Source organism: Melanotaenia boesemani, chromosome 11, assembly GCF_017639745.1.
Source record: "Melanotaenia boesemani isolate fMelBoe1 chromosome 11, fMelBoe1.pri, whole genome shotgun sequence".
In the NCBI taxonomy this organism is placed as follows: domain Eukaryota; kingdom Metazoa; phylum Chordata; class Actinopteri; order Atheriniformes; family Melanotaeniidae; genus Melanotaenia; species Melanotaenia boesemani.
This window is the reverse complement of record NC_055692.1, coordinates 1,252,211-1,277,844: the sequence shown is the minus strand read 5'-3', so window position 1 is coordinate 1,277,844 and position 25,634 is coordinate 1,252,211. Positions and strand designations below refer to the sequence as shown.

At 51.6% G+C, this 25,634-nt stretch overlaps 4 protein-coding genes across 4 annotated transcripts; 3 read left to right on the top strand and 1 right to left on the bottom strand.

Annotated features, from left to right (window-relative positions):
* Positions 1-595: 595 nt before the first annotated feature.
* LOC121648514 (glycine-rich cell wall structural protein 1.8-like) lies at positions 596-1,976 on the top strand. Its single transcript, XM_041998706.1, has 3 exons — positions 596-647; positions 802-1,242; positions 1,540-1,976. The coding sequence occupies exons 1-3, from the start codon at positions 596-598 to the stop codon at positions 1,974-1,976; spliced, it is 930 nt and encodes a 309-aa protein (XP_041854640.1).
* A 518-nt stretch (positions 1,977-2,494) lies between these two features.
* Positions 2,495-6,100, top strand: LOC121648513 (glycine-rich cell wall structural protein 1.8-like). The gene is made up of 6 exons (XM_041998705.1): positions 2,495-2,561; positions 2,716-3,156; positions 3,469-3,882; positions 4,123-4,410; positions 5,008-5,292; positions 5,526-6,100. Exons 1-6 carry the CDS (start codon positions 2,495-2,497, stop codon positions 6,098-6,100), a joined length of 2,070 nt encoding a protein of 689 aa, XP_041854639.1.
* Positions 6,101-6,263: 163 nt separating this feature from the next.
* LOC121648512 (glycine-rich cell wall structural protein 1.8-like) lies at positions 6,264-8,385 on the top strand. Its single transcript, XM_041998704.1, has 3 exons — positions 6,264-6,429; positions 6,514-6,771; positions 7,769-8,385. Exons 1-3 carry the CDS (start codon positions 6,264-6,266, stop codon positions 8,383-8,385), a joined length of 1,041 nt encoding a protein of 346 aa, XP_041854638.1.
* Positions 8,386-12,870: 4,485 nt separating this feature from the next.
* On the bottom strand, positions 12,871-21,867 carry mymk (myomaker, myoblast fusion factor). Its single transcript, XM_041999871.1, has 6 exons — positions 21,336-21,867; positions 20,910-21,024; positions 17,325-17,473; positions 17,069-17,185; positions 16,850-16,990; positions 12,871-13,762 (listed from the first exon to the last, which is right to left on the bottom strand). Exons 1-6 carry the CDS (start codon positions 21,639-21,641, stop codon positions 13,562-13,564), a joined length of 1,029 nt encoding a protein of 342 aa, XP_041855805.1. The 5' UTR covers positions 21,642-21,867; the 3' UTR covers positions 12,871-13,561.
* Positions 21,868-25,634: the final 3,767 nt, after the last annotated feature.

Genomic DNA, 25,634 nt, shown 5'->3' with positions numbered 1-25,634 from the left:
AATATGCAGCACAAGGAGGCATAAAAAATAGATGAATATAAAAAAAAATATACATTTAGATCAGTATATTCAAACCTGATAGACCACATATGTGAGCATGGTATCAGCTGCACGGGACCACCAACACAGTGACATAAGAATCAGCGGAGTTACAGAAGCAAAAAGTGGTTAGCGGTTAGCAGCCTAATGGCAGAAAGTGTGGAGGAAGCGGCGCAGGAGGACGCGAGGCAGGAGGAAGCGGCGCAGGAGGACGCGAGGCAGGAGGACACGAGGCAGGAGGACGCAATGCAGGAGGACGCAAGGCAGGAGGACGCAATGCAGGAGGACGCAAGGCAGGAGGACGTAAGGCAGGAGGACGCAATGCAGGAGGACGCAAGGCAGGAGGACGCAAGGCAGGAGGACGCAATGCAGGAGGACGCAAGGCAGGAGGACGCAATGCAGGAGGACGCAAGGCAGGAGGACGTAAGGCAGGAGGACGCAATGCAGGAGGACGCAATGCAGGAGGACGCAAGGCAGGAGGACGTAAGGCAGGAGGACGCAATGCAGGAGGACGCAATGCAGGAGAACGCAACCTAGGAGGACGCAAGGCAGGAGGATGCAGCATAGGAGGACGCGGCGCAGGAGGACGCGGCGCAGGAGGACGCAACGTAGGAGGACGCGGAGCAGGAGGACGCAAGGCAGGAGGACGCAATGCAGGAGGACACGAGGCAGGAGGACGCAATGCAGGAGGACGCAAGGCAGGAGGACGCAATGCAGGAGGACGCAAGGCAGGAGGACGTAAGGCAGGAGGACGCAATGCAGGAGGACGCAAGGCAGGAGGACGTAAGGCAGGAGGACGGAATGCAGGAGGGCGCAAGGCAGGAGGACGCAACCTAGGAGGACGCAAGGCAGGAGGATGCAGCATAGGAGGACGCGGCGCAGGAGGACGCGGCGCAGGAGGACGCAACGTAGGAGGACGCGGCGCAGGAGGACGCAAGGCAGGCAGATGCAATGCAGGAGGACGCAATGCAGGAGGATGCAAGGCAGGAGGACGCAATGCAGGAGGACGCAATGCAGGAGGACGCAATGCAGGAGGACACGGCGCAGCAGGACGCAAGGCAGGAGGACGCGGCGTAGGAGGATGCAAGGCAAGAGGACGCGGCGCAGGAGAAGGCAATGCAGGAGGACGCAAAGCAGGAGGACGCGGCGCAGCAGGACGCAAGGCAGGAGGACGCAAGGCAGGAGGACGCGGCGTAGGAGCACGCAAGGCAGGAGGACGCAAGGCAGGAGGACGCAACGCAGGAGGACGCAAGGCAGGAGGACGCGGCGCAGGAGGACGCAAGGCAGGAGGACGAGGCGTAGGAGGACGCAAGGCAGGAGGACGCAAGGCAGGAGGACGCAACGCAGGAGGACGCAAGGCAGGAGGACGCAATGCAGGAGGACGCAACGCAGGAGTACGCGGCGCAGGAGGACGCAAGGCAGGAGGACCCGGCGTTGGAGGACGCAAAGCAGGAGGACGCAAGGCAGGAGGACGCGGCGCAGGAGGACGCAACGCAGGAGGACGCAAGGCAGGAGGACGCAGCGTAGGAGGACGCAACGCAGGAGGACGCAACCTAGGAGGACGCAAGGCAGGAGGATGCGGCATAGGAGGACGCGGCGCAGGAGGACGCAAGGCAGGAGGACGCAAGGCAGGCGGATGCAATGCAGGAGGATGCAAGGCAGGAGGACGCAACGCAGGAGGACGCAAGGCAGGAAGACGCAGCGTAGGAGGACGCAACGCAGGACACAAGGCAGGAGGACGCAACGCAGGAGTACGCAACGCAGGAGGACGCAAGGCAGGAGGACGCAGCATAGGAGGACGCAACGCAGGACACAAGGCAGGAGGACGCAATGCAACAGGACGCAGCGTAGGAGGATGCAACGCAGGAGGACGCGGCATAGGAGGACGCAAGGCAGGAGGACGCGGCGCAGGAGGACGCAATGCAGGAGGTCGCTAGGCAGGAGGACGCGGCGCAGGAGGACGCAATGCAGGAGGACGCGGCGCAGGAGGACGCAAGGCAGGAGGACGCGGCGTAGGAGGACGCAAGGCAGGAGGACGCTAGGCAGGAGGACGCAACGCAGGAGGACGCAAGGCAGGAGGACGCGGCGTAGAAGGACGCAAGGCAGGAGGACGCGGCGCAGGAGGACGCAATGCAGGAGGACGCAACGCAGGAGGACGCAAGGCAGGAGGACGCAGCGTAGGAGGACGCAACGCAGGAGGACGCAATGCAGGAGGACGCAAGGGAGGAGGACGCAAGGCAGGAGGACGCAATGCAGGAGGACGCAAGGCAGGAGGACGCAATGCAGGAGGACGCAAGGCAGGAGGACGCAAGGCAGGAGGACGTAAGGCAGGAGGACGCAATGCAGGAGGACGCAATGCAGGAGGACGCAAGGCAGGAGGACGTAAGGCAGGAGGACGCAATGCAGGAGGACGCAATGCAGGAGAACGCAACCTAGGAGGACGCAAGGCAGGAGGATGCAGCATAGGAGGACGCGGCGCAGGAGGACGCGGCGCAGGAGGACGCGGCGCAGGAGGACGCAACGTAGGAGGACGCGGAGCAGGAGGACGCAAGGCAGGAGGACGCAATGCAGGAGGACACGAGGCAGGAGGACGCAATGCAGGAGGACGCAAGGCAGGAGGACGCAATGCAGGAGGACGCAAGGCAGGAGGACGTAAGGCAGGAGGACGCAATGCAGGAGGACGCAAGGCAGGAGGACGTAAGGCAGGAGGACGGAATGCAGGAGGGCGCAAGGCAGGAGGACGCAACCTAGGAGGACGCAAGGCAGGAGGATGCAGCATAGGAGGACGCGGCGCAGGAGGACGCGGCGCAGGAGGACGCAACGTAGGAGGACGCGGCGCAGGAGGACGCAAGGCAGGCGGATGCAATGCAGGAGGACGCAATGCAGGAGGATGCAAGGCAGGAGGACGCAATGCAGGAGGACGCAATGCAGGAGGACGCAATGCAGGAGGACACGGCGCAGCAGGACGCAAGGCAGGAGGACGCGGCGTAGGAGGATGCAAGGCAAGAGGACGCGGCGCAGGAGAACGCAATGCAGGAGGACGCAAAGCAGGAGGACGCGGCGCAGCAGGACGCAAGGCAGGAGGACGCAAGGCAGGAGGACGCGGCGTAGGAGCACGCAAGGCAGGAGGACGCAAGGCAGGAGGACGCAACGCAGGAGGACGCAAGGCAGGAGGACGCGGCGCAGGAGGACGCAAGGCAGGAGGACGAGGCGTAGGAGGACGCAAGGCAGGAGGACGCAAGGCAGGAGGACGCAACGCAGGAGGACGCAAGGCAGGAGGACGCAATGCAGGAGGACGCAACGCAGGAGGACGCGGCGCAGGAGGACGCAAGGCAGGAGGACCCGGCGTTGGAGGACGCAAAGCAGGAGGACGCAAGGCAGGAGGACGCGGCGCAGGAGGACGCAACGCAGGAGGACGCAACGCAGGAGGACGCAAGGCAGGAGGACGCAGCGTAGGAGGACGCAACGCAGGAGGACGCAACCTAGGAGGACGCAAGGCAGGAGGATGCAGCATAGGAGGACGCGGCGCAGGAGGACGCAAGGCAGGAGGACGCAAGGCAGGCGGATGCAATGCAGGAGGATGCAAGGCAGGAGGACGTAACGCAGGAGGACGCAAGGCAGGAAGACGCAGCGTAGGAGGACGCAACGCAGGACACAAGGCAGGAGGACGCAACGCAGGAGTACGCAACGCAGGAGGACGCAAGGCAGGAGGACGCAGCATAGGAGGACGCAACGCAGGACACAAGGCAGGAGGACGCAATGCAACAGGACGCAGCGTAGGAGGATGCAACGCAGGAGGACGCGGCATAGGAGGACGCAAGGCAGGAGGACGCAATGCAGGAGGTCGCTAGGCAGGAGGACGCGGCGCAGGAGGACGCAATGCAGGAGGACGCAACGCAGGAGGACGCGGCGCAGGAGGACGCAAGGCAGGAGGACGCGGCGTAGGAGGACGCAAGGCAGGAGGACGCTAGGCAGGAGGACGCAACGCAGGAGGACGCAAGGCAGGAGGACGCGGCGTAGGAGGACGCAAGGCAGGAGGACGCGGCGCAGGAGGACGCAATGCAGGAGGACGCAACGCAGGAGGACGCAAGGCAGGAGGACGCAGCGTAGGAGGACGCAACGCAGGAGGACGCAACCTAGGAGGACGCAAGGCAGGAGGATGCAGCATAGGAGGACGCGGCGCAGGAGGACGCAAGGCAGGAGGACGCAAGGCAGGCGGATGCAATGCAGGAGGACGCAATGCAGGAGGATGCAAGGCAGGAGGACGCAATGCAGGAGGACGCAATGCAGGAGGACACGGCGAAGGAGGACGCAAGGCAGGAGGACGCGGCGTAGGAGGATGCAAGGCAGGAGGACGTGGCGCAGGAGGACGTAATGCAGGAGGATGCAACGCAGGAGGACGCAATGCAGGAGGATGCAAGGCAGGAGGACGCAATGCAGGAGGACGCAAGGCAGGAGGACGCAGCGTAGGAGGACGCAAGGCAGGAGGACGCAACGGAGGAGGACGCAACGCAGGTGGATGCAATGCAGGAGGACGCAATGCAGGAGGATGCAAGGCAGGAGGACGCAATGCAGGAGGACGCAATGCAGGAGGACACGGCGCAGCAGGACGCAAGGCAGGAGGACGCGGCGCAGGAGGACGCGGCGCAGGAGGACGCAAGGCAGGAGGACGCGGCGCAGGAGGACGCAAGGCAGGAGGACGCAACGCAGGAGGACGCAAGGCAGGAGGATGCAAGGCAGGAGGACGTAGCATAGGAGGACGCAAGGAAGGAGGACGCTGCGCAGGAGGACTCAAGGCAGGAGGACGCGGCGTAGGAGGACGCAACGCAGGAGGACGCAAGGCAGGAGGATGCAAGGCAGGAGGACGCAGCATAGGAGGACGCAAGGCAGGAGGACGCTGCGCAGGAGGACGCAACGCAGGAGGACGCAACGCAGGAGGACGCAAGGCAGGCGGATGCAATGCAGAAGGGCGCAATGCAGGAGGACGCAAGGCAGGAGGACGCAGCGTAGGAGGACGCAACGCAGGACACAAGGCAGGAGGACGCAACACAGGAGTACGCAACGCAGGAGGACGGAAGGCAGGAGGATGCGGCGTAGGAGGACGCAACGCAGGAGGACGCAAGGCAGGAGGACGCAAGGCAGGAGGACACAACGGAGGAGGACGCGGCGCAGGAGGACGCAAGGTAGGAGGACGCGGCGTAGGAGGACGCAAGGCAGGAGGACGCAACGCAGGAGGATGCGGCGCAGGAGGACGCAAGGCAGGAGGACGCGGCGTAGGAGGACGCAAGGCAGGAGGACGCAGCGCAGGAGGACGCAGCATAGGAGGACGCAAGGCAGGAGGACGCGCGCAGGAGGACGCAATGCAGGAGGACGCAACGCAGGAGGACGCGGCGCAGGAGGACGCAAGGCAGGAGGACGCGGCGTAGGAGGACGCAAGGCAGGAGGACGCAAGGCAGGAGGACGCAAAGCAGGAGGACGCGGCGCAGGAGGACGCAAGGCAGGAGGACGCAAGGCAGGAGGACGCGGCGTAGGAGCACGCAAGGCAGGAGGACGCGGAGCAGGAGGACGCGGCGCAGGAGGACGCAACGCAGGAGGACGCAAGGCAGGAGGACGCAGCGTAGGAGGACGCAACGCAGGACACAAGGCAGGAGGACGCAACGCAACAGGACGCAGCGTAGGAGGATGCAACGCAGGAGGACGCGGTGTAGGAGGACTCAACGCAGGAGTACGCAACGCAGGAGTACGCAACGCAGGAGGACGCAAGGCAGGAGGACGCAGCGTAGGAGGACTCAACGCAGGACACAAGGCAGGAGGATGCAACGTAGGAGGACTCAACGCAGGACACAAGGCAGGAGGACGCAACGCTGGAGTACGCAACGCAGGAGGATGCAAGGCAGGAGGATGCAACGCAGGAGGACGCGGTGTAGGAGGACGCAACGCAGGAGTACGCAGCGCAGGAGGACGCAGCATAGGAGGACTCAAGGCAGGAGGACGCGCGCAGGAGGACGCAATGCAGGAGGACGCAACGCAGGAGGACGCGGCGCAGGAGGACGCGGCGTAGGAGGACGCAAGGCAGGAGGACGCAAGGCAGGAGGACGCAAGGCAGGAGGACGCAGCGTAGGAGGACTCAACGCAGGACACAAGGCAGGAGGACGCAACGTAGGAGGACTCAACGCAGGACACAAGGCAGGAGGACGCAACGCTGGAGTACGCAACGCAGGAGGATGCAAGGCAGGAGGACGCAATGCAGGAGGAGGCAACGCAGGAGGACGCAAGGCAGGAGGACGCAGCGCAGGAGGACGCAGCATAGGAGGACGCAAGGCAGGAGGACGCGCGCAGGAGGACGCAATGCAGGAGGACGCAACGCAGGAGGACGCGGCGCAGGAGGACGCAAGGCAGGAGGACGCGGCGTAGGAGGACGCAAGGCAGGAGGACGCAAGGCAGGAGGACGCAAAGCAGGAGGACGCGGCGCAGGAGGACGCAAGGCAGGAGGACGCAAGGCAGGAGGACGCGGCGTAGGAGCACGCAAGGCAGGAGGACGCAAGGCAGGAGGACGCGGCGCAGGAGGACGCAACGCAGGAGGACGCAGCGTAGGAGGACGCAACGCAGGACACAAGGCAGGAGGACGCAACGCAACAGGACGCAGCGTAGGAGGATGCAATGCAGGAGGACGCGGTGTAGGAGGACTCAACGCAGGAGTACGCAATGCAGGAGTACGCAACGCAGGAGGACGTAATGCAGGAGGATGCAACGCAGGAGGACGCAATGCAGGAGGATGCAAGGCAGGAGGACGCAATGCAGGAGGACGCAAGGCAGGAGGACGCAGCGTAGGAGGACGCAAGGCAGGAGGACGCAACGGAGGAGGACGCAATGCAGGTGGATGCAATGCAGGAGGACGCAATGCAGGAGGATGCAAGGCAGGAGGACGCAATGCAGGAGGACGCAATGCAGGAGGACACGGCGCAGCAGGACGCAAGGCAGGAGGACGCGGCGCAGGAGGACGCGGCGCAGGAGGACGCAAGGCAGGAGGACGCAAGGCAGGAGGACGCAACGCAGGAGGACGCAAGGCAGGAGGATGCAAGGCAGGAGGACGTAGCATAGGAGGACGCAAGGAAGGAGGACGCTGTGCAGGAGGACTCAAGGCAGGAGGACGCGGCGTAGGAGGACGCAACGCAGGAGGACGCAAGGCAGGAGGATGCAAGGCAGGAGGACGCAGCATAGGAGGACGCAAGGCAGGAGGACGCTGCGCAGGAGGACGCAACGCAGGAGGACGCAAGGCAGGCGGATGCAATGCAGAAGGGCGCAATGCAGGAGGACGCAAGGCAGGAGGACGCAGCGTAGGAGGACGCAACGCAGGACACAAGGCAGGAGGACGCAACACAGGAGTACGCAACGCAGGAGGACGGAAGGCAGGAGGATGCGGCGTAGGAGGACGCAACGCAGGAGGACGCAAGGCAGGAGGACGCAAGGCAGGAGGACGCAAGGCAGGAGGACACAACGGAGGAGGACGCGGCGCAGGAGGACGCAAGGTAGGAGGATGCGGCGCAGGAGGACGCAAGGCAGGAGGACGCGGCGTAGGAGGACGCAAGGCAGGAGGACGCAGCGCAGGAGGACGCAGCATAGGAGGACGCAAGGCAGGAGGACGCGCGCAGGAGGACGCGCGCAGGAGGACGCAACGCAGGAGGACGCGGCGCAGGAGGACGCAAGGCAGGAGGACGCGGCGTAGGAGGACGCAAGGCAGGAGGACGCAAAGCAGGAGGACGCGGCGCAGGAGGACGCAAGGCAGGAGGACGCAAGGCAGGAGGACGCGGCGTAGGAGCACGCAAGGCAGGAGGACGCGGAGCAGGAGGACGCGGCGCAGGAGGACGCAACGCAGGAGGACGCAAGGCAGGAGGACGCAGCGTAGGAGGACGCAACGCAGGACACAAGGCAGGAGGACGCAACGCAACAGGACGCAGCGTAGGAGGATGCAACGCAGGAGGACGCGGTGTAGGAGGACTCAACGCAGGAGTACGCAACGCAGGAGTACGCAACGCAGGAGGACGCAAGGCAGGAGGACGCAGCGTAGGAGGACTCAACGCAGGACACAAGGCAGGAGGATGCAACGTAGGAGGACTCAACGCAGGACACAAGGCAGGAGGACGCAACGCTGGAGTACGCAACGCAGGAGGATGCAAGGCAGGAGGATGCAACGCAGGAGGACGCGGTGTAGGAGGACGCAACGCAGGAGTACGCAGCGCAGGAGGACGCAGCATAGGAGGACGCAAGGCAGGAGGACGCGCGCAGGAGGACGCAATGCAGGAGGACGCAACGCAGGAGAACGCGGCGCAGGAGGACGCGGCGTAGGAGGACGCAAGGCAGGAGGACGCAAGGCAGGAGGACGCAAGGCAGGAGGACGCAGCGTAGGAGGACTCAACGCAGGACACAAGGCAGGAGGACGCAACGTAGGAGGACTCAACGCAGGACACAAGGCAGGAGGACGCAACGCTGGAGTACGCAACGCAGGAGGATGCAAGGCAGGAGGACGCAATGCAGGAGGACGCAACGCAGGAGGACGCAAGGCAGGAGGACGCAGCGCAGGAGGACGCAGCATAGGAGGACGCAAGGCAGGAGGACGCGCGCAGGAGGACGCAATGCAGGAGGACGCAACGCAGGAGGACGCGGCGCAGGAGGACGCAAGGCAGGAGGACGCGGCGTAGGAGGACGCAAGGCAGGAGGACGCAAGGCAGGAGGACGCAAAGCAGGAGGACGCGGCGCAGGAGGACGCAAGGCAGGAGGACGCAAGGCAGGAGGACGCGGCGTAGGAGCACGCAAGGCAGGACGACGCAAGGCAGGAGGACGCGGAGCAGGAGGACGCGGCGCAGGAGGACGCAACGCAGGAGGACGCAAGGCAGGAGGACGCAGCGTAGGAGGACGCAACGCAGGACACAAGGCAGGAGGACGCAACGCAACAGGACGCAGCGTAGGAGGATGCAATGCAGGAGGACGCGGTGTAGGAGGACTCAACGCAGGAGTATGCAACGCAGGAGTACGCAACGCAGGAGGACGCAAGGCAGGAGGACGCAGCGTAGGAGGACTCAACGCAGGACACAAGGCAGGAGGACTCAACGTAGGAGGACTCAACGCAGGACACAAGGCAGGAGGACGCAACGCTGGAGTACGCAACGCAGGAGGATGCAAGGCAGGAGGATGCAACGCAGGAGGACGCGGTGTAGGAGGACGCAACGCAGGAGTACGCAAGGCAGGAGGACGCTGTTCAAACCAGAGGCAAACACCTTCTGGAAGCTGGAGAACTAGTGATCCAGACCAGTTGAGAAGATTCCAGCAGACTCAGAGATGAGTGATGGCTGCAGGGCGCTGGATGTTTTCTAGATTAACTGGAGGACGTCCAGGTGTAGGGTGAGTGTCCACATCGTGTTCTCCTTCTACCCTCCCCCCCCCCCAACTGCATCACGGTGTGGTACGGAGCTGCATCGCCTCCTGCAGATAGACCCTGCAACGCAAAGTGAAGGCAGCCAGCAAGCTCACTGGTGGGCGTCCGTCTTCCCTCCATCGCTCATATTTTCCCCACCCGCCTCACCCATTAGGATTGTTGAGGACCCCTCACTCTCCTGGCCTCAGGGCGAAGGTTGTGCAGCATCTGGGCCGCTCCACCAGACTCATCCACCAGGCTACCTCCCCAGTTAAACACTTGACTGTCTGCCACTGCCTCTTTATTTTTTTAATTTGTTTTTATTTTTACTTTTTTATTGTCTCACTTCGTGTGTGTTTTAAATGCTTCTTACACGTCCTTGTTTCATTTCTATGGGGCGAGAGGACAGCATCTCAGCTGCTCTGCATGCTTTCACATATGGTGAAGTGACAATAAAAGTCTTTGAATTTTTCATTCTACAGGAGCTGAAAGTGTTTCACCCTTGTGTGATGAGAAGCTCAGGTTCCCGTCCTGTCCGAGGCAGGAGGTGCAGCCAGCCAGGTCTCTGAGTCCAGACAAAAACACCTTTCTGTGGGTCCAGGAGCAGGCAGCCTGGCCCCAGCTCAAACATTCCTTCATGGAGGGAGGTTCATTCTCGTTTTGGACTGTTTTGTCTGAGATACGCAGATCGTTTGTAGTCTTTGGGTAGGGTTCGGGGCAGGTGACGTGCATGCACGCACAACCTCATGTGCTCCTAAAGTGAAAGTGAAATGGAATCTGTGGGTCTGGAATTGAATTAGTGTTACTGGGACTGGAAGTACGCGGCAGTCAGGGTTTTTCTCAATGGTCGGCTTCTGTGCGGAATTCTGGAAACATTACAATAAATTTCAACAAGACCATTTAAACACAGTCACAACATTTCAATTCTAACAAAATCATTTTCAGTTAAAAAACACACATAAATTATTATGTTAACCCTTAAAACTCTAGTATAAACCAGTCTGTATCAGCTTTTAATCCCAGTATAAACCAGTCTGTATCAGCTTTTAATCCCAGTATGAACCAGTCTGTATCAGCTTTTAATCCCAGTATAAACCAGTGTGTAGCAGCTTTTAATCCCAGTATAAACCAGTCTGTAGCAGCTTTTAATCCCAGTATAAACCAGTCTGTAACAGCTTTTAATCCCAGTATAAACCAGTCTGTAGCAGCTTTTAATTCCCAGTATAAACCAGTCTGTATCAGCTTTTAATCCCAGTATAAACCAGTCTGTAGCAGCTTTTAATCCCAGTATAAACCAGTGTGTAGCAGCTTTTAATCCCAGTATAAACCAGTCTGTAACAGCTTTTAATCCCAGTATAAACCAGTCTGTATCAGCTTTTAATCCCAGTATGAACCAGTCTGTATCAGCTTTTAATCCCAGTATAAACCAGTGTGTAGCAGCTTTTAATCCCAGTATAAACCAGTCTGTAGCAGCTTTTAATCCCAGTATAAACCAGTCTGTAACAGCTTTTAATCCCAGTATAAACCAGTCTGTAGCAGCTTTTAATTCCCAGTATAAACCAGTCTGTATCAGCTTTTAATCCCAGTATAAACCAGTCTGTAGCAGCTTTTAATCCCAGTATAAACCAGTGTGTAGCAGCTTTTAATCCCAGTATAAACCAGTCTGTAACAGCTTTTAATCCCAGTATAAACCAGTCTGTATCAGCTTTTAATCCCAGTATAAACCAGTCTGTAGCAGCTTTTAATCCCAGTATAAACCAGTGTGTAGCAGCTTTTAATCCCAGTATAAACCAGTCTGTAGCAGCTTTTAATCCCAGTATAAACCAGTCTGTAACAGCTTTTAATCCCAGTATAAACCAGTGTGTAGCAGCTTTTAATCCCAGTATAAACCAGTGTGTAGCAGCTTTTAATCCCAGTATAAACCAGTGTGTAGCAGCTTTTAATCCCAGTATAAACCAGTCTGTAGCAGCTTTTAATCCCAGTATAAACCAGTCGGTAACAGCTTTTAATCCCAGTATAAACCAGTGTGTAACAGCTTTTAATCCCAGTATAAACCAGTCTGTAACAGCTTTTAATCCCAGTATAAACCAGTCTGTAACAGCTTTTAATCCCAGTATAAACCAGTATGTAGCAGCTTTTAATCCCAGTATAAACCAGTGTGTAGCAGCTTTTAATCCCAGTATAAACCAGTGTGTAGCAGCTTTTAATCCCAGTATAAACCAGTCTGTAGCAGCTTTTAATCCCAGTATAAACCAGTCTGTAGCAGTTTTTAATCCCAGTATAAACCAGTCTGTAGCAGCTTTTAATCCCAGTATAAACCAGTCTGTAGCAGCTTTTAATCCCAGTATAAACCAGTCTGTAGCAGCTTTTAATCCCAGTATAAACCAGTCTGTAGCAGCTTTTAATCCCAGTATAAACCAGTCTGTAACAGCTTTTAATCCCAGTATAAACCAGTCTGTAGCAGTTTTTAATCCCAGTATAAACCAGTCTGTAGCAGCTTTTAATCCCAGTATAAACCAGTCTGTAGCAGCTTTTAATCCCAGTATAAACCAGTCTGTAGCAGCTTTTAATCCCAGTATAAACCAGTCTGTAACAGCTTTTAATCCCAGTATAAACCAGTCTGTAGCAGTTTTTAATCCCAGTATAAACCAGTCTGTAGCAGCTTTTAATCCCAGTATAAACCAGTCTGTAGCAGCTTTTAATCCCAGTATAAACCAGTCTGTAGCAGTTTTTAATCCCAGTATAAACCAGTCTGTAGCAGCTTTTAATCCCAGTATAAACCAGTCTGTAGCAGCTTTTAATCCCAGTATAAACCAGTCTGTAGCAGTTTTTAATCCCAGTATAAACCAGTCTGTAGCAGCTTTTAATCCCAGTATAAACCAGTCTGTAGCAGCTTTTAATCCCAGTATAAACCAGTCTGTAGCAGCTTTTAATCCCAGTATAAACCAGTCTGTAGCAGCTTTTAATCCCAGTATAAACCAGTCTGTAACAGCTTTTAATCCCAGTATAAACCAGTCTGTAGCAGTTTTTAATCCCAGTATAAACCAGTGTGTAGCAGCTTTTAATCCCAGTATAAACCAGTGTGTAGCAGCTTTTAATCCCAGTATAAACCAGTCTGTAACAGCTTTTAATCCCAGTATAAACCAGTCTGTAGCAGCTTTTAATCCCAGTATAAACCAGTGTGTAGCAGCTTTTAATCCCAGTATAAACCAGTGTGTAGCAGCTTTTAATCCCAGTATGAACCAGTCTGTAACAGCTTTTAATCCCAGTATAAACCAGTCTGTAGCAGCTTTTAATCCCAGTATAAACCAGTCTGTAGCAGTCAGCCCTAATTTCTCTCTCTATTTAATCATTTACATTCTGTGAATCTACATTTTTCTGCATTTGAACGTGTTTGGAATCAGTCCAGCAGAGTTTTAAGGCTTAAAAACATTGAATTTAATTCAGATTACAACAGTAAGACACAAAGTTGACTAAAGAAATAAATAATGATAATAAACAGTCTGGATGGAGGAAAACGGGCAGAAATGGAAGCTGGACTTCGGATGGTGAGCCCACATGATGACCCGGGAAGCATCAGGACATCCTGACGTCTGCAGCTACCTGGAACCTCCAGGACCATTAAAGCTGCTTTACAGTCCCATCATTCCTGGAAGCTTCCTGCTTCTCTTCCCGAGACAGAGCAGAGAAGGAGGGGAGGAAAGAAAGACACCAGCAGATGAAGGCTCTCCCCTGAGGAACATCTCTAGAGGTAATTTATATATTTTTGAGGGATAAACCATATGCTCTCATAAATTCTCCAGGCAGTTTTACCGGCTGGTCTCAGCCACCAGCTCCCCGTTCAGGCTGATCTGTCCTTGTGCTTCACACAGGTGTGTTGGACCATCAGGTCTCTGAGGGCACCCAGGATCATGTTTTCCTGGGTTTTATAACTGCATCAGGTCGCTTCTGCTTCTTTATCTTCTTCATTTGCTGCAGACTTGTTTCTGAGGTAGAAGGGGACGTCTAGGTAGATTAACTCACCACCCTCATGCAGGTTCGTGGTGAGTTTCCTGCTCATCTCCACCCTCCATCCTCCCTGGTCCAACTGACCCACACGTCTGTTTGGCTTCACTTCCAGCCGTTCATCTCTTTCAGCTTGCTGATGCTGGTCCCTTTGACAGGCGTGGAGGGTGGGGGGCTGAAGAGAGGCAGGGTGGGTGTGCTACACCCTCGTACCCATGGCTTCTCGGTAGAGACCGTCCACACCGTACGGGACGACTTCTTCTTCGGCTTCTCTGTCTTCTCTTTGGAAGTACCGGGGGACATGGTCTGGAGACAGAAACACATTTAACATCAACATAATTTAAACAACAGCAATGATGAAGTTTTGCAGACTAGGAAATAAGTAAAGAATCATCTGGTTCTTTTAGTAAAGAATCATCTGGTTCTTTTAGTAAAGAATCATCTGGTTCTTTTAGTAAAGAATCATCTGGTTCTTTTAGTAAAGAATCATCTGGTTCTTTAGTAAAGAATCATCTGGTTCTTTATGAAAGAATCATCTGGTTCTTTAGTAAAGAATCATCTGGTTCTTTAGTAAAGAATCATCTGGTTCTTTAGTAAAGAATCATCTGGTTCTTTAGTAAAGAATCATCTGGTTCTTTTAGTAAAGAATCATCTGGTTCTTTTAGTAAAGAATCATCTGGTTCTTTATGAAAGAATCATCTGGTTCTTTATGAAAGAATCATCTGGTTCTTTAGTAAAGAATCATCTGGTTCTTTTAGTAAAGAATCATCTGGTTCTTTAGTAAAGAATCATCTGGTTCTTTATGAAAGAATCATCTGGTTCTTTAGTAAAGAATCATCTGGTTCTTTATGAAAGAATCATCTGGTTCTTTAGTAAAGAATCATCTGGTTCTTTATGAAAGAATCATCTGGTTCTTTAGTAAAGAATCATCTGGTTCTTTAGTAAAGAATCATCTGGTTCTTTATGAAAGAATCATCTGGTTCTTTAGTAAAGAATCATCTGGTTCTTTAGTAAAGAATCATCTGGTTCTTTAGTAAAGAATCATCTGGTTCTTTATGAAAGAATCATCTGGTTCTTTAGTAAAGAATCATCTGGTTCTTTTAGTAAAGAATCATCTGGTTCTTTTAGTAAAGAATCATCTGGTTCTTTTAGTAAAGAATCATCTGGTTCTTTAGTAAAGAATCATCTGGTTCTTTATGAAAGAATCATCTGGTTCTTTAGTAAAGAATCATCTGGTTCTTTTAGTAAAGAATCATCTGGTTCTTTAGTAAAGAATCATCTGGTTCTTTATGAAAGAATCATCTGGTTCTTTAGTAAAGAATCATCTGGTTCTTTTAGTAAAGAATCATCTGGCTCTTTAGTAAAGAATCATCTGGTTCTTTTAGTAAAGAATCATCTGGTTCTTTAGTAAAGAATCATCTGGTTCTTTATGAAAGAATCATCTGGTTCTTTAGTAAAGAATCATCTGGTTCTTTTTAGGCCCAGATGAATATGTGAGTCATTATTTATTTAACATAAACCTGAAGCAGGAATTCAGGGCATCGGTATCAGCCAGGAGCTGCGGATCAATACAGATGGATTGATCATCATCAGTCTGAGCTCCTCTGTGAAAGCAGTTTGGAACACAATGCCATGGAGGAAAGACACCAGAATGATCTTAGAGAAGCAACCCGTCAGTCTGAGAGGTACATCAGGTCATTTCCAGCCGTTCTGCTTCCATCCTCGCCCGTTACCTTGGAAAGTTGCTTTGTTTGGGGAATTGTGAACAAGTAAATGAACCCTGATTCCGATCAAAGAGGCGGACTCTGGTCTGCTTCAAGTGGACCAAATAAAGGAAGCGGACTACAAAGCGAAGGGGATTGTAAAAGTAGCGGAAACATGAGCATGTGGGACGATAGCGGGAGAAAAGTCTGGTGGTCAGACGAGGACGGGCTCGGTAACAGTCCTGATCGGGTCGACCTACGACGGCTGGGATCTGATGCAGCTCCGCGGTTTACTCTGATCCTGCATTAACCAACAGACAAACCGGTTTTCTTCATCAGCCGTCTCATCTTTTCATTCAGTAATTCCTGGTGCAGCGCCACCCCGTTCGGACCAGCAGATTATTTGGGCAACTGTAGCTCAGGAGGAAGAGCAGTTGTCTTCCCAACCTGAAAGTCAGCGGTTTGATTCCAGGCTTTCCCTGACTACATGCTGAAGTGTCCTTGGGCAAGACACCAAACCCCACGTTGCCTCCTGATGTGTCTATCAGGTATGAATGTTAGCAACAACAGAAGTGCTGTAGGTATACGTGAATGTGACAAGTAGTGTAAAAGCGCTTTGAGTGGTCAACATGTGACTAGAAAAGGGCTGTATAAGTACAGTCCGTTTATCCTGGCGGACATGCCCCGGACAACTAGAAAACCTTCCAGCTGGCGTGGTCGGGAACATTTAACGAGCTAAACTATATTAATAAATGTGTAAAGAAAGTTATTAATTTTCAATCAATTTTAAAGGAAAAACATTAATCACATGACTCACCAGGAAGACTTTCAGAAGCTAAACCTGGACCACTCACTCGGTCCTACGAGGGCAGTAGTCCTGCAGGTTTTCCATGTTCCCTGTTAACGAGTCAATGTGCAGAAATTTACAGGCTGTTGGATCCATTTATTTTGAGTCAGGTGTGTTGGAGCAGGGACACATTGAAAACCTGCAGGACTTTGGCCCTTGTAGGACTGAAGTGAACACTGATATCAGTCTTTAGGGTCTGTAGGTCTGTTTATGCCAGTCTGGGAAGGTCATCAGGTCGTTTCCAGACTCTCTGAACTCCATCGTTCTGCAGAGATCATTCACAAGACAGCTGTCAATCTCCCAGGACTGGACGTCTCAGCAGATTCAGCCCGAGAAAAAACTCAGATCTCCATCCCAGAATCTCCAGGTCAGCAGGTTAGATGTTAATGTTCACGACAGACCAGTTAGAACAGACTGGACCAGAACGGCTTGTTGGGAAGGCTGCAGGAGGAAAGAGAACATGGCAGCACGGCTCAGGCTGCGAAGCTGCAACTGAACAAGCCACCAGACGTCTGGAACCAGGTCCTCTGACCAGACCAGACCAAAGAGGACATGTCAGAAGCAGAATCGCCTTTATTATCTTTGTTGTAACAAGAACTAAATTAGTTTGGCCACAAACATCCAGACCTCAGCCTGGGACCCTGAAGTGGATTTAGGTGCAGAAATGGACAAATGGAGGCTTTTATGTTGGTTTTTGTAAAATAAATAATGACTCAGTGCAAAAGCATTTTACTAAAATTCAGACTGGAAAAGGATGTTTTTTTATCTAGAGTCCTGAGGGTGACTGTCATCACTCTGAGCAGTAAAATGCTCCCTGTCTGGTGTTGGGGACATGAAACGTACGCAGCAGCAGAGCGTGAGGCAGCTGAGCTTGGCGGCGTTTTGTCCCGTCCCTGCGTAGCGGTTCCTCTTTGGCAGCAGCAGCACGAAGGACACGGCCAGAGACAGGTGGTAGAAGCTGTGGACGTAGGCGTAGTCCCACTCCTGCAGCCAAGAGAAGACAACACATGAGCCTCACATGAAGCTGGCGCTGTGTCTGCAGGGCTCGCTTCACTTCATCACCTCAAAGTAGAAACGCAGCATCAGAGCCAGAGCGCCGAAGCAGCAGCCTGGACCGACCTGCTGCGTGTACACCGTCTTCTCCGGGTAAACCGCTCTCAGCTGTTTCATCTTCTGCATCTGAAACAGCAGAAACCTGTGAGCAGAACATCCTCAGCTCAAGCAGAGGAAATTCACACTGATGTGGCTGCGAGGGGACAGACAGGCAGAATGGATACCAACAACCACCAAGAAGAAATCAGACATTCGCATCGCTCACCCATTTAACCGTGATGATAAAGACGGCCGATCCGATTGGACCAGAATAGATCCCGTACCCCCAGCGGTCCTGGTAGATCCTCACAGCGATGGTCAGCACGCCAAACATGGTTATACTGGAGCGCTGGGGTTCCTCAAAGTCTCCCAGAGCTGCCACCACCAGACAAACACTGCATCAGTCATTTATACAGCACTTTTCATACCAAAGAGCAGCACAGACGTGCTTTAGATGATAAGAACAATTAAATATCCAATTAAAATATTTTAAACATCAAATTAAAAATAAGCCATTAGACAACCAAGTATATAAACTGCACACCTAAACATTCATAAGCTCACACACTCATAGAGAACATGATTTAAATAAAAAGAAAACACAAAAACCAAGAAACCTAAAAATAAGCAGAGCAACAGGTAGAAAAGTACGTGTAAAGAGATCCTTAAACAAAAGAATGAATACACAATACAGGAAGCTAAATACATAGATTGTGTTTAAAATAAGTAATAAATGCAAAATTAAAAAATTGGTATAACAATAACAGTAAAAATGAAATAAATAAGAATCAAATAAAACAGACCAAGAAGAGTTTCATTAAATGAATTTCATAAGAGATGAAATTCATGATGGAAAGTAAAACTCTGATCAGTCTGGTTTATAAACCAGCAGAAACTGAAGCTTTAAATCCCAAATGCTGCCATTAAAACAAACACACAACAGAAACTATTTCCATGTTTCCACTTTTTCCTCATTTCCAGTTATTCCTGCTACTATTTACCTGCTATCCTCACTAAACCAACTCCAGCTCAGCTGCTTTGTGGCGCCACCGTGCATCAGAAACGTCTTCTTGGCTTTATTCCAGCCATAGAGGAGCATTATTTTTCTTCTTTTCACACACACATAGAACTTTCTGATTCAAGTTTTGCTTTGTTTCTATTTTCTTACCTCAATTTGTTCAAATTTAAAACAGTTTTGAAGCCTATAATATTATAACCAGTCCAGTGTGACCTCTCATGTCCTCCTGGTGGTCGGTCAGCTGTCCAACATTTGTCTTTACATATTAATATCAGGGCTTTGGAGGAGGGAGGACCCTCCTTATAATGTGTGACCACATGAGAGAAGAACTACAACTATGTCTGAACATATGTGTTCAGAAGTCAACGAAACACAAGTGTTCTCAACAACTGCTGCTCAGTAGTTTACAACTTCAGTGTCAGGCTGAAAGGACACAGAAAACACAACATATGAAATAAACATGTGTACGGTCCAGCTGTTCAACAAACATCCAACCAGCCAATCACACGGCAGCATGTAGACGTGGTGAAGACGACTTGTTGAAGTTTAAACTGAGCATCAGGATGAGGAAGAAAGAGGATTTAAGAGACTTTGAACGTATGATGGTTGCTGGTCTGAGTATTTACTGGGATTTGCACCCACAACCATCTCCAGGGTTTCCAGAGATGGTCTGAAGAAGAGAAGCAGTTGTCTGGACCAGGATGCAGCAGAAGACACACCGGGTGCCTCCTGCCAGCTAAGAACAGGAAACTGAGGCTACAATTCACACACACTCACTTCCAGCAGGATAATGCACCATGTCACAAAGCTCAGATCATCTCCACCTGCTTTCTAGAACATGACGAAGAGTTCACTGGACTCCAACGGCCTCCACAGCCACCAGATCTCAGTCCAGTAGAGCAGCTTTGGGATGTGGTGGAACGGGAGATTCTCATCATGGATGCAGCCGACAAACCTGCAGCAGCTGTGTGATGCTGTCATGTTAATATGGAGAAAACCTCTGAGGAAGGTTTCCACCTCCTGCTTCATCTATCACACCAGGATTAAAAAGGTCCGACCCGGTACTAGAAGGTGGACCTGATGAAGAGGACGACCCGGTACTAGAAGGTGGTCCTGATGAAGAGGACGACCCGGTACTAGAAGGTGGTCCTGATGAAAAGGACGACCCGGTACTAGAAGGTGGACCTGATGAAGAGGACCACCCGGTACTAGAAGGTGGTCCTGATGAAGAGGACGACCCGGTACTAGAAGGTGGACCCGATGAAGAGGACCACCCGGTACTAGAAGGTGGTCCTGATGAAGAGGACGACCCGGTACTAGAAGGTGGACCCGATGAAGAGGACCACCCGGTACTAGAAGGTGGTCCTGATGAAGAGGACGACCCGGTACCAGAAGGTAGACCCGATAGAGAGGACGACCCGGTACCAGAAGGTAGACCCGATAGAGAGGACGACCCGGTACTAGAAGGTGGACCCGATGAAGAGGACAACCCGGTACTAGAAGGTGGTCCTGATGAAGAGGACGACCCGGTACTAGAAGGTGGACCTGATGAAGAGGACGACCCGGTACTAGAAGGTGGTCCTGATGAAGAGGACGACCCGGTACTAGAAGGTGGACCTGATGAAGAGGACGACCCGGTACTAGAAGGTGGACCCGATGAAGAGGACCACCCGGTACTAGAAGGTGGTCCTGATGAAGAGGACGACCCGGTACTAGAAGGTGGACCTGATGAAGAGGACGACCCGGTACTAGAAGGTGGACCTGATGAAGAGGACAACCCGGTACTAGAAGGTGGACCCGATGAAGAGGACGACCCGGTACCAGAAGGTGGACCCGATAGAGAGGACGACCCGGTACTAGAAGGTGGACCCGATGAAGAGGACCACCCGGTACTAGAAGGCGGTCCTGATGAAGAGGACCACCCGGTACTAGAAGGTGGACCCGATGAAGAGGACGACCCGGTACTAGAAGGCGGTCCTGATGAAGAGGACGACCCGGTACTAGAAGGCGGTCCTGATGAAGAGGACGACTCGGTACTAGAAGGTGGACCTGATGAAGAGGACGACTCGGTACTAGAAGGTGGACCTGATGAAGAGGACGACCCGGTACTAGAAGGCGGTCCTGATGAAGAGGACGACCCGGTACTAGAAGGTAAACCTGATGAAGAGGACGACCCGGTACTAGAAGGTGGTCCTGATGAAGAGGACGACCCGGTACTAGAAGGCAAACCTGATGAAGAGGACGACCCGGTACTAGAAGGTAGACCCGATGAAGAGGACGACCCGGTACTAGAAGGTGGTCCCGATGAAGAGGACGACCCGGTACTAGAAGGTGGACCCGATGAAGAGGACGACCCGGTACTAGAACCTGGTCCTGATGAAGAGGACGACCCGGTACTAGAAGGTGGACCCGATGAATAGGACGACCCGGTACTAGAACCTGGTCCTGATGAAGAGGACGACCCGGTACTAGAAGGTGGAGCTGATGAAGAGGACGACCCGGTACTAGAAGGCGGTCCTGATGAAGAGGACGACCCGGTACTAGAAGGTGGACCTGATGAAGAGGAAGACCCGGTACTAGAAGGTGGACCCGATGAAGAGGAAGACCCGGTACTAGAAGGCGGACCTGATGAAGAGGACGACCCGGTACTAGAAGGTGGACCTGATGAAGAGGACGACCCGGTACTAGAACCTGGTCCTGATGAAGAGGACTGGGGGTATAAATGTTTTTAGAAGAGTGGAGGGATACTTATCTTGAATGAATCAGTGAAATCTGCCGGCAGCGAGGTCTTACCTATCAGTGTGACCCACATTGAGAGAGCCGTGGCGTAAACGCTGAAGTACTCCAGGATGTCGTGGCGCATGAAACACAGGATGGAGAGGCCCGGACCGTCACATGCATGGTAAATCTGAGGAAGACAGGAGAACATTTACCTTTCACCTGGCTGTGTGTCAGCGCGACATAACTGCTACCTTCTCACCTGTAAAACCAGACAAGCCATTTAGATTATTTACAAACCAGGAGACAGAGCTGGAGCCTCGCTCTGCCATTGTTAGTTCTTTTCTCTGCTAGAACTCATAGAGGAAGTGGTGGTGAAATAAATCCATGCAGTACTAAAGATGCGGAACCCTGAGCTTCTTTACATACAGTAACTCGTGTAAAACATCCTGGTTACAAGCAAAAATACGCGAGCTGTCGGGCATCAGAGGGAATTCTCACCGTGGTGAAGAACATGGTGAAGAAGTAGACCATGGCCTCCATGTGGAAGCCCCTCTTGGCTGCAACGCTGGCTGCCGGCAGGAACACCAGGCTGCTGATGGTGGGAAGCAGCATCTTGGCTATAAACGCACCCATGATCAGATAGACGGCAAATCCAACTCCAACGGGAACTCTGAGGGTTGGTAGACGATGTCCTGCAGGTTTTGATGAAGGAAGGTGTGATACGATGTAGGAGAGCAGATCACACTGTGTGAGAATCCAGCTCATACAAACTCCCACCAAGCATGAACACACCCATCTGTCCATACTGGACCTTTAAAGTTTAAATGTCCCACCGGCTGCTGGGGCCTCTGGGGCATGTCAGTGCAGCGTCATGCGTGGACAGGTGTTAGCATAGCGTGGACAGCTGTTGGCATAGCATTGCCACATGGGAGAGGCTGCAGGCCGCTTTCAGCTGCGACATGTCTGAGAACTATTTCAGGCCAACGTGGAGCATCTGTTCATGGGTTAACATGAGGTTGTGGTTGGGATGAGCAGAGCTTTTACATGCATCCAGATGAGTTTAGTCCATTATAGTCCATTTATACTTCCATACTTACATATATCACGTACTGAAACACCTACAGAACAAACACACATCAATATATTTAACAATTAAGAGGAATAAAAATTATAAATAAAACCTTCTACAACGATCCATCTAATAAACTTTTTATCTAATAAAAAAATGCTAAAATTTAAGGATTGAGTTGATTTGAAAATGGTTCAAATTATGTACAAAGCAAAAAAAAACATTCATGGCTGAATATCCAGAATTATTTCCAGATGAGGCTAAAAGCTCCTGAACTCAGAGGAGCCGACATGTTTAACATCCCAGCTCTTAGAAGCAGCACTAAACACCACAGCATGACAGTAACACAGGTTAGTTCAGAGGAAACAAATTCCTCAACGCAGACACGTCAACAAATTTTTAAAACAATTAAATGCAGAGACGATGCAGGAGAATCCTCCCGCTAACCAAACTCATCAAATTCACTTCAAGCAGCACCAGCGTACATATCTGACCTCATCAGGCCCAACGAGGGCTGCAGCTCCTCGTTGTTCCTACATCCACACAGCATGTGCATTATAATTTCTCATCCTTTAGTCTGTAGTCTAGTCCTCAATAAAACTACAACAAAAGCTGCTGTCATGTTTCTCACATTTCCAGCCTACTGATGTCATAAAGTCCTAATTTTATAAACAGGATCACCCCACATAGTGGGCTTCAAGATGTCAGGTAAAGACGAGGGCTTTGCTGGTCACGTTTAAAGCTGGGGGGTCATGGGTGGGGTTCTGGTTGAGAGCAACCTTAAGGTTGGATACGAAGCGTTTCATCCGTCTTCTGAGTCCTTTATGTGGTCCGTTTTCCAGGCCCTTGTGGATGCTAATCCTGCGTGTGTGAACATGCGTTCGTGTGTATGAGACTATAATGAGTTGTGTGTTTTATGTCATAAACTTGGCTGTATGAAGGCTTTTAAAATAAATTTAATCTGCATAAATTCTTTTATTATGAAAAGCACTTTATAGATTAAATTAGATTTGATCTCACTCTAGAAGACTTTGGTATCTAGAGGAGTTCATGGTCCATCAATGACTGCAGGTGTCCTGACTATCATACCTCCACCACCGTGCTGACAGCTGCTATGAGGCATTTAAGGACCAAGCATGTCCTCTTTGGTCTGGTCTGTCCAGAGGACTTTGTTCCAGAAGTCTGGTGGCTTGTTCAGTTGCAGCTTTGCCAGCCTGAGCCGTGCTGCCATGTTCTCTTTTCTCCTGCAACCTTCCCAGCAAGCTGTACTGGTCCAGTCTGTTTCTGAATGGTTTTGAATACTGTGAATGTACAGAAAGGTAGAAGCGTCTCTCCCAGTGTGTAACAGCGCATGAACAAACAAGAATCTGACAGTACCTCCAGCTGACCTGCTGTCTCTGTCATCCATCACACAGAGGAAGCATTACATAGAGTAAAAACCTTTTTATTATTATTATTATTTTTTCTATGTTTCTCTTTAGAAATACTTTGAGGCCCGTCTGGTAATTTATATCAACTGACGAATGGATGAAAAAATGTACGGTGCCTGAGTCCAGCAGACAGTGTTAGCTCGCTGCTCTGTGGAAACAGGTTGTAGTTTTATCTGTCACTTCCTGAGGGGGACTCGTTTTTTCTGGCTGGCTCCTCTCTGCGGCTGCCCGTCTTTGAGCCGGTTCAGAGGGATGCATGTCTTTATTAAATCACTGCATCTGCTGGTGACACTTCTCCAACAAATCAGTCTTTGAACAAACACCCCTTCATGTAAGTTAATGCTATAAGTCACCGTTCCTCACACATCATGTTCAAACTGAGCTGCTCCTCCTCAACAGATGGAGGCTTGCAGAAGATGTTAAAACAGCTGCCTTGTGTTTCGGCTGCATGATGAAGCATCAAGCCCGTACCCTGCTGAGTTACTGCCATTAAAGCACAGACTGGATGCAGTGGTAAATACTTCTGCTGCTCCAGCTGTGAGACAGCAGTAAAAACAAGCAGCAGAAAAATCCGTTTTTAGCAGATTTGATATCAGATACCAAAACAATAATATAAACTTGATCTTCGGGCCTGAAAGTTCTCCGGCTCTTTTTTAAGACATTCTTTGCTTTGTTCGACATTGACTGTAAGCTACATGTGGATCAGTCTGTCCCCAAACACTCTCACACAGCTCTCACAATAACAGTTCCTCCTGTTTTCATGTTCATGCTATGAAAATGTTAAACATGCTGCGCCCGTCAGATTCAAGATGAGATAATGTTTCTGGTGAAATCTCAAAATGTCTCATGTTTCTATGTCATTATTTTCACAGAAATATTGGTTCATAAGATTTGAAAATGACTGCACCAGTAATTTCTTGCTGGTTTACTACCTGGAGCTTTTTATCCCAGTATAAACCAGTCTGTAGCAGCTGAAGCTTTTAATCCCAGTAAAAACCAGTCTGTAACAGCTGAAGCTTTTAATCCCAGTATAAACCAGTCTGTAGCAGCTGAAGCTTTTAATCCCAGTATAAACCAGTCTGTAGCAGCTGAAGCTTTTAATCCCAGTATAAACCAGTCTGTAACAGCTGAAGCTTTTAATCCCAGTATAAACCAGTCTGTAGCAGCTGACGCTTTTAATCCCAGTATAAACCAGTCTGTAGCAGCTGAAGCTTTTAATCCCAGTAAAAACCAGTCTGTAACAGCTGAAGCTTTTAATCCCAGTATAAACCAGTCTGTAGCAGCTGAAGCTTTTAATCCCAGTATAAACCAGTCTGTAGCAGCTGAAGCTTTTAATCCCAGTAAAAACCAGTCTGTAGCAGCTGAAGCTTTTAATCCCAGTATAAACCAGTCTGTAGCAGCTGAAGCTTTTAATCCCAGTAAAAACCAGTCTGTAGCAGCTGAAGCTTTTAATCCCAGTAAAAACCAGTCTGTAACAGCTGAAGCTTTTAATCCCAGTATAAACCAGTCTGTAGCAGCTGAAGCTTTTAATCCCAGTATAAACCAGTCTGTAGCAGCTGAAGCTTTTAATCCCAGTAAAAACCAGTCTGTAGCAGCTGAAGCTTTTAATCCCAGTATAAACCAGTCTGTAGCAGCTGAAGCTTTTAATCCCAGTAAAAACCAGTCTGTAGCAGCTGAAGATTTTAATCCCAGTAAAAACCAGTCTGTAGCAGCTGAAGCTTTTAATCCCAGTATAAACCAGTCTGTAGCAGCTGAAGCTTTTAATCCCAGTAAAAACCAGTCTGTAGCAGCTGAAGCTTTTAATCCCAGTAAAAACCAGTCTGTAGCAGCTGAAGCTTTTAATCCCAGTAAAAACCAGTCTGTAGCAGCTGAAGCTTTTAATCCCAGTAAAACCAGTCTGTAGCAGCTGAAGCTTTTAATCCCAGTAAAAACCAGTCTGTAGCAGCTGAAGCTTTTAATCCCAGTATAAACCAGTCTGTAGCAGCTGAAGCTTTTAATCCCAGTAAAAACCAGTCTGTAGCAGCTGAAGCTTTTAATCCCAGTAAAACCCAGTCTGTAGCAGCTGAAGCTTTTAATCCCAGTAAAAACCAGTCTGTAGCAGCTGAAGCTTTTAATCCCAGTATAAACCAGTCTGTAGCAGCTGAAGCTTTTAATCCCAGTATAAACCAGTCTGTAGCAGCTGAAGCTTTTAATCCCAGTAAAAACCAGTCTGTAGCAGCTGAAGCTTTTAATCCCAGTATAAACCAGTCTGTAGCAGCTGAAGCTTTTAATCCCAGAAGGAAAACTGCCACAGCCACA

Bases quoted from the DNA above. Each gene is read 5' to 3' on its own strand.
- LOC121648514 (XM_041998706.1), top strand. From the start codon at position 596: ATGCAGCATAGGAGGACGCGGCGCAGGAGGACGCGGCGCAGGAGGACG. The intron at 648-801 runs GTAGGAGGACGC...GACGCAATGCAG, and splicing joins GCGGCGCAGGAGGACGCAAC to GAGGACGCAAGGCAGGAGGA. The intron at 1,243-1,539 runs GCAAGGCAGGAG...GCAACGCAGGAG, and splicing joins AGGACGCGGCGTAGGAGCAC to GACGCAAGGCAGGAGGACGC.
- LOC121648513 (XM_041998705.1), top strand. From the start codon at position 2,495: ATGCAGCATAGGAGGACGCGGCGCAGGAGGACGCGGCGCAGGAGGACG. The intron at 2,562-2,715 runs GTAGGAGGACGC...GACGCAATGCAG, and splicing joins GCGGCGCAGGAGGACGCAAC to GAGGACGCAAGGCAGGAGGA. The intron at 4,411-5,007 runs GTAATGCAGGAG...GCAATGCAGAAG, and splicing joins AGGACGTGGCGCAGGAGGAC to GGCGCAATGCAGGAGGACGC.
- LOC121648512 (XM_041998704.1), top strand. From the start codon at position 6,264: ATGCAAGGCAGGAGGACGCAATGCAGGAGGAGGCAACGCAGGAGGACG. The intron at 6,430-6,513 runs GCAAGGCAGGAG...GACGCGGCGCAG, and splicing joins AGGACGCGGCGCAGGAGGAC to GAGGACGCAAGGCAGGAGGA. The intron at 6,772-7,768 runs GTAATGCAGGAG...GCGGCGTAGGAG, and splicing joins AGTACGCAACGCAGGAGGAC to GACGCAAGGCAGGAGGACGC.
- mymk (XM_041999871.1), bottom strand. From the start codon at position 21,641: ATGGACAGATGGGTGTGTTCATGCTTGGTGGGAGTTTGTATGAGCTGG. The intron at 21,025-21,335 runs GTGAGAATTCCC...TGTCTTCCTCAG, and splicing joins TCACCATGTTCTTCACCACG to ATTTACCATGCATGTGACGG. The intron at 16,991-17,068 runs GTGATGAAGTGA...TCTTGGCTGCAG, and splicing joins TGCTGCGTTTCTACTTTGAG to GAGTGGGACTACGCCTACGT.